General features: G+C 39.8%; 1 protein-coding gene across 1 annotated transcript; it reads left to right on the top strand.

The window, feature by feature from the left end:
• The first annotated feature begins 4,328 nt into the window (after window positions 1-4,328).
• Window positions 4,329-6,702, top strand: K441DRAFT_651722 (uncharacterized protein). The gene is made up of 3 exons (XM_067647241.1): window positions 4,329-5,200; window positions 5,250-5,367; window positions 5,416-6,702. Exons 1-3 carry the CDS (start codon window positions 4,647-4,649, stop codon window positions 6,256-6,258), a joined length of 1,515 nt encoding a protein of 504 aa, XP_067509092.1. The 5' UTR covers window positions 4,329-4,646; the 3' UTR covers window positions 6,259-6,702.
• The last annotated feature ends 1,092 nt before the right edge of the window (window positions 6,703-7,794 follow it).

The following is a 7,794-nucleotide window of genomic DNA, read 5'->3' as shown; positions in this document are numbered from 1 at the left end:
CTATAACTAGGTATTAAACAACTTAATTAATCTACCCTTAACAAGTTCAATTCACGGCTAGGCGGTAATCTTTCCGCTATATTTAATAAGCTTAATCTCCATAACAATAATAATAAGCTAGGTGGCTTCGTACTCCCTACTAACTTTACTTAAACCTAGCTTTAACCTATATATAAGTTGCTCGATAAGTAATATAAGATATTAGCTATAAGCTATTACTACAACCGTTTAATATCCGCTATAGTTAGTAGCACTAGTATATATTCCTAAGTAATTAATATTATTAATTAATTAATCTATTTAGTTCCTAGGCCGCGCTTACTAGGGGTATAAGGTATAAAGGGAAGGGGGGGCGTCATCCTAATAGATATTAGCTACTATAGTTGCAATATCCGCTTAGCGGATATAAGGTAAACTTACCTAGTATTAGCTAACCCCGCCTAATATCAACTAACCTCGCCTAATATTAGCCCGCTATATACTAATTGGCGTTACCATTAATTTCCTATAGTACTCTTTATATACATTTACCTCTATTTAATTATACTAACCGCCTTTATAGTACTAATAAAGACGTATCTAACTAGCGGGTTATTAGCGGTATAGATATATCTAACGGCTAGTATAAGGGTAATAATAAAGAAGTAGGAGCTGGAGACCTAAGAGTTAGCAAAAGTATAGGTATATCCTCTTCCTAAGTTATTAGTAAGAGGTCTATAGCTAACTATTAACTAGCCTATAATATATTAGCGCCATAGTAAGGCGCTAATTACCACGGTGCTAATATTTTAAATCTCCTATCTAAAACCTGTAAAGCCCGTATAAGAGCCTATAATAAGCGCTTATCTATAGCAGCGTGCTGCTTTAACGCTTAGGAAAACCGCTTTAATATCTGCATAATTAACCTAGAAGAACCTAAGAGTTGCCCTATTTCTTTCTATTTCTACTTTTATTCCTTATCTACTAAAAGCTTAATAAGGGACGGAAGCTCCTTACTAAGGATATTAGGATCCCACTTAGGCATTACTTACCTTAATAATACCGTATCTAGAACCCACCCTATATTATAAAGGCGATAAAGCTGCTTATCTAGTATAATATAATTAACTATAGGCGTTTATAATGTATCCTAATACCTAGCCTCCGCCTATTACGTAAACTACTTCTATATATTACTTAACATAGGCTCCCGGTAGGTTTTCGTAATATCCGCACTATAGCTAGTACGGATATTATACTCGCAATCTATAAATATTACTAGGTTGCAGTTACTATAATAAAATCTTTACTAATAGTAGACTGTAGGTCTCTATAGTATATAAGTTATATTACTTATAAGTATACCTAATCCTCATTAACTAGCCGCTATAGGGTGAACGGCAGTTTACTACGCAACTGCGCATTAGTTAACCGCTTCTTTAGGTATAAGGTCGGTATAATAAGCTCTTTAGGTAGGCGTACTATAGAACTACTAGGGCTTAACCTATACCCGCTTCTTATATTTACTAACTACTTAGTACTAACTAACGCTATAAATAAAGCATTGCCTGCAATATCCGCAGTCTCTACATTTTATTGCCCGCGGATATTATTACGCAGCGCGCTTACGCGAAGATCGCCTATATACTAAGGTTGTATATACTTAGAACTACCTAATTTATTATAAGGACCCTACCAGCGGCTCTTAACTATAAAGATTGCTTCGCCTAAAAGGCCTTCTCCTTAGCCTACCCGGCTAAACCGCTGTGTTAGTATATTATAGGATTTATAGCGAGGTATTCTATATTAGATTAAACGGTAAATATCCAGAATATTTATACCGTATGCTACTACATCTAATATAATAAAAATTCAAATTTAAGACGTTGGGCGCACGTATTCGGCGTATAAGCAGTCTTTATTAATATCCGCAAGCGTTACATAGTAGCTCTATACCACTTCTCTAGCAATAATAGCATTATAGCCGTAATAGATTAACTAGCTGCAAATAGTATTACAACAAGTAGCTATCCACTCCTTAGAATTTGTTGGTAGGGGGGGGGTACTTGGGGCAGTCTCTTTGAGCTCAGCGGCGTGTCACGTGACAGCGCGCGGGCCATCGTGTAGATACCTTCTCGGGGCCTTCGAGCCCCTGAGATTCTTCCTCATAGAGCATCATATGTATCATTCCATCAGCCTGCTCAGTGCCCTGACAGAATTAAAGAAGATAATCATCTTTAGAATTAGCTAAAGTTAATTAAACTATTAGCGGTATATCTACTGTGCGGATATTAAGCGGCTTCTTAATTACTCGCCTTCTCTTTAGTTATTATTACTAGCAGTATACAAATATACTAGAGCAGCAGTAATAGTAAAGTAAAGAGCTCAAAAGTCCTTCTTCTTTGGCGCGGTTATAACCCTTTATATAATCTTTAGCTCCGGCTAATTAATTAGGGTTTTAATAACTTATATATTAGGTTTAAACCTAGCTAGCTTATATATAGTCTAAAATATAAATAGGTCTAGTATTACGGTACATGCAAACTAAGGCTTATTAACTAAAACTAAATATACTTTAAAGAGTTATATATACGCTATACGGAAGGTCTCTCCCNAATTAGNAAGTAGGTNTACTTTATTAACNACTATAAGGGTAANATAGGAACGAAATATTGGGTCTATTAGAACCTTATATAGCTTATTACTAACTAAAAGCTCTAAGGAGATAAGGATATATATATAGCTGCCTATACGGATATCCTTAATTAGCTCGGTAGATATTGTTTTCTCTTATATATAAATAGGTTAAATATAAGGTAGCTTTATAATCTTTTTTACTTACTCTAACCTAATCGCGTTAAGTAGAAGAATAATAATAATAACTGCATTAGGTATAAGATATAGTAGTNCTTATATTATTATACTCTTNCNAAAANANGTCTTTNCTATAAGNATAANATCTNACCGCTTAAATATNAGCACCNTTAGGGCCTTAAGCTGCTCNNTATAACCGCGGTANNGATATATCTCCGNAATAGCTTTATCTAGCTTACTTATTTAAAGTTTATAAGAGCTGCTTATAAGCTAGGGTAGCTCCCTCCGCAGGCTATATAGCTATAGAGACCGCTAGGAATCTATTTTAATATAATCCCCAGCCTATTACGTACTGCTAGCTTATTAATCTACTTAACTAGCTTATAGTTTATAACCTCTTTACCTTATTCGCTTTAATAGAGATATTAGTAAATAGCACTTAAAAGTAATAGAGGGAGAATAAAGGGTTAAATAAAGGCAGGGAGGACTTAAACACGTTATAATAGATAGATCTTAATAGGTTTTAATTATTAGATTATAGATATAATGGATAGAGAGTAGGTAGTTAAGATTAACGCGTTATTAGTGCGGATATTGCTAATTATTTACTTTAGCAAACCGCGTTACGGCTATTTTAAAATTAATATCAGGAACGGGAAGGCGGGGAGACTTCTTACGTAGACTATTTAATTCGCCGGAGCCTAGTGTATAATTAATAGATTTTTTAAGCTGCCTAAACTTGTCGTAAGAATAAGAAGTAAATATCTATAATATCAGCCATATAGATATCGCGATATGCTTTATAAACGTCGGCCAAAGTGTCTCAGACCACACAGGGACAGATGGCCTAAACTAGTTTAGTGCCATCGGGCCGGATTTATCCGGCGTCCCATGTGGTCTAAGCATGCTGAGACAAAGGGGATCATGAGTTCTATGAGAGCACGTGACTAGTATGTGACCGTGTGGATCAAGAAACGACAAAGGGTTGGGGTGCCACGTGCCCTAATAAGAGTGCAAGCGTGCACTTGGGCCATTCAGTGATCTCTATTTGCTCTCGCTCGACTACTCCTCGGGCCACCCCACCATTTGTACAAATACCGCTATCGTGATCATTATCGATAAGGATCTAGCCAATAGGATCCTTTTAATTAAATCCCCTGTGTTGTTGTGCGTACTTTCAAAACTGATGTTCGCGCACAGATCACTTCCTCTGAGCACGCCAGTGTTGCAAGGGATAGCGCTATTCGATGAGGATTAGCTTCTAAAAGAAAACATAAGTAGGATTCCACTATTATCGGCGATACCGAGGAGAGTTGATGGTTCTTAGCTGTAGCGAAGCTTTGGTGCACCGTGTCGGTGATGGGGACGAAAACGGCTTGAAGGAGGAAGCAGGAAGTGCTAGTGTGGCTGCAGTTTTTCCGCCCACTGGAATAATATATGTAGAAATATCACGTGATCGGCGCCAAACGCACAGACACGATCGCCAAAGAGACAGCGGAAGCCGGGCCGGGCGTCATGTTTAGAAGATTTGAATAATCCTGCATCTCCAGCGCTCTTCCTGACACTTCCGGCGCCATTTAGTTAAAAATTTCTTTTCCAACTATCCTGTGAATTCTTTTCCTGCCTTATCCCCCTTGATCCGTTGTCTCCAAAGTCTGCAAGCCCGACCACCAGGCCGGATTGCTGCGGATAGCGCCTCCCCACATCTCGAGCTCGAGCTTTTCTAACACCTCGATGCTTCTCGGGCAACTTGACTTCTCCAAAAGGTCATGTTCGACAATCTATAAAGCTCTATCATTTAATTACCTTCTCTACTCCTCCGCGCATACCCATCGAAAACAAACACCGTAGTCATGGGCCTCATCAACATGCGGGAGCTGTTGCAGTTCCCCTCTGGAGACAACTCCAGCGACACTGTCGTCAACGGCGTCCACTTCAACCTCACAGCTCTCAATCTATACAATTACACCATATATTCCAACCACACGATATCTAACGCATCGAAATGCTACCTCATATTCGACCATTACCAGCCTCACATGTTCGAGAATGGCAGTTGGGTAAACGGGACATCATGCTATAGGCCATACTACCACATCCACGGTCGCGGTATCTCGAGCATTGTCTTCGGGTCGCTATTTATGGCCAGCATCATGTTTTCTCTGGTGAACCTCAGGAAACACGGACGCTTGTTCCTTCGAGAAGATAAAAGGTTTCGGGTAGTTGGCAGGCGATGGCAGTGGTATTGGATGTGTTTCGTGGCGGCTTGCGCTATAATCAGTTGTCTGACGGGGATTGATGTGGATCGATACTATCTACAAGATATTCCGATTATCCTGCAAGGGTTTTTCTTCTCGTTAATGTTGCCAGGGACCCTTGCTATGGTGTGGGAAGCAACAAGGCATTGGTGCGTACCTTTACATCCAGCATTTAGATCGATAAACTAATTTTCAAAGGGGCTCGTGGCAAGAAAGGCAAATTTGTGATCGCGATCCAGTTTTATTACCACAAGATGACAGGAGGGGTAAAACTGAATTTTGGATACCATTAATCTTCTATCTGTTCGCTTGGCTGGTTTGTACGCCTGATAGCATATTTTGAATTCAGTGCTAACAACAAAAGAATTTCTTCATGGTCATTCCCCGTTCATGGACGCCGATCGAGAAGCAGCACTCTCCAGACCAGCAAGATGCCGTGGCTAGACCCTCGGCGACTGATACCCGAGGGAAAGCGGGCGCGATACTTGCCGCTCTAGCATGGTTGGTCATCTGCTTCTCCCTCCGGCACTCCCTCTATCATTATAAGCCTCGCGCGACCGGGATATGGAACAAATTCAACTCGTTCTGCCATTACTGTCCGACTAAGCTGTTTTTAAGTATCATCATCCTGGCAGTACGCATCGCTTACGCTATCGCATCGGCCTGGGTGTGGGAGATTAGTATTTTCAAGTATAATGCGAATCCTGGCTGGCCGTTTGGACTCGGTTTTGGTACAACGCTGTTAATCATCCTCGTTTTAGAGATCGCTGGGTATGTGGAGGAGAACGAAGACAAAGTCATCATTGAGCAACGAAGAGAGAGAGGTCGGTCCGCTGATCGAGAGCTGGGTCTTGTAAAGAAGCCGAACTGGTGGAGTAAATCGCATGGAGACAGTCACCTTACAGACGAACAGAGATTGAGGAATCTGACGACTGAAGTTGGGGGCGGGAGACCCACCGGAGGGAACATCACAGCTAATGTCGAGCTGGGCAACATGGGGACTTTGAGAAACAGATCTAGAGATAGGTCAGCCCATAATCCTTTTACGGATGAAAGTCCTCAGGACCCTATCACCGGAGATAGGCACACGATTACGAGGACCGAGAGCGATAACTCGAGTACCATGACAGGAGTAACTGGCACATCAACACGAACGTTGACGGAAAATGCCCAACCACAAACTGTCAGGAGCATGCTGGATGTTTAAGGGAATTTAGCAGCTCGACCTCGGAATTGCTTGTACGAAAAGTCGCAGGCATCTGAAGCTTCTGGTTGTCCATTTTTGGAACATTCGTTGTATATTTTTGGGGCTGTTTTAATCAGGTTACGGAGATTTATGATGTAAATGCCAGGCAGTCTATCGTTGATGGCGGTTGCACAGATTATTTTCGCTAGCATTGGTGTCTGATATGGGATCTGATTGTCTGTCAGGTTATGTAGCTCTGAGGGGTGAGAGAATTGACTTATCTCATGCTTGGTTGTGATGCGTGACCCCGCGCAGGTGGTACGTCACGATTAGAGCATGCCACTATAGTTAGGCCCGCTATCGATATCACTGGTCTTGGCTGCAGTTTCAGATACAGTCGCTTCGGAAAAGGATGGGTTTATGTCAGAAACCATGATCAAGTACAGAAATTTACCAAATCCTCACCTGTTTAAACCACTTTTCTATACCCACGCATGACACCACCCATCGCCTTATTATTATCTTCTATTTAAAGCTATAGGTAAACCCGCCTAGTTAACTAAATAGAAGTTGATTATATAAGCTCTAATTAACCTTAGCTGCGACAACTTCTATATAGAAGTTAAAACCCGCGTTCCTCCATCTACTCTTTAACGCTAAAGGGCGAATTTAAAGAGGTATGGCTAGATTAATCCACCGATTAGGGGAAATGGCAGGCCACTACTACTTATAGATAAAGCTCTAGATGTATAACGTTAAGTAGTAATATTAATGTTAATTTTACTAATAAACGCGTACTAATTAGGGCCTCTTTAAATACCTTATATATAGCCCAGACGCCTATTTTAAAGAGATACTCTGGTTTCTATACGACGAATATAATATAATAGTAGCATAAAGTATACTGTTGGCTGGATTAAAGCGAAGAAAATAGAGTAGAAAGGTTATAAGGATAATTACGCAGCAGCGTAACCTAGGCCTAAGGGACGACTAGATTATTTAAATCTGTAGCTATAGACGCGATTAGTTTATCTTTGTTAATAAATCAGCTTATAATAAGAAGATAATAAATAGGAAGTATAGATGGGCGCCAATTAATAAGCCTACTAAAGGAATATCGGAATTAAAGAGATCTAAAAGATGGAGCTTACTGCTAGCGTATACCTATTAGGGCTATATACCTAGCTAGTTAATACACTAGGGCGCTGTTGACGGACTAATATTTATTAAGTAGATAAAGAATGAGGTTCTTACTCGTATATAGCCTTATCTATAGCCTTATTTAGTTCTAGTAATAAATAATACGTTAATCCATCGCAATAAGGTATATAGTGTCTATAAAGGATAGGTATTTAATACTATTACTTACTTAAACCTAGGAAGTTTAACGCCTCTGTAATACTACTAGTGTTAGACTTTAATATCTTCCTCCTTACTTACCCGATTTTAATCCAATTAAAGCTTCTTTCTATAACTTAAAGCAGTGGCTGCGTGCTTATTAATTTGAAGCTAATCTATAGAATAACTTTAGTAACTTTTTAAGCCATGCGGTAGAGT

This window comes from Cenococcum geophilum (assembly GCF_001692895.1).
Source record: "Cenococcum geophilum 1.58 unplaced genomic scaffold K441scaffold_3, whole genome shotgun sequence".
Taxonomy (NCBI): domain Eukaryota; kingdom Fungi; phylum Ascomycota; class Dothideomycetes; order Gloniales; family Gloniaceae; genus Cenococcum; species Cenococcum geophilum.
The sequence above is the reverse complement of the archived record's forward strand: the minus strand, read 5'-3'. Positions and strand labels throughout refer to the sequence as shown.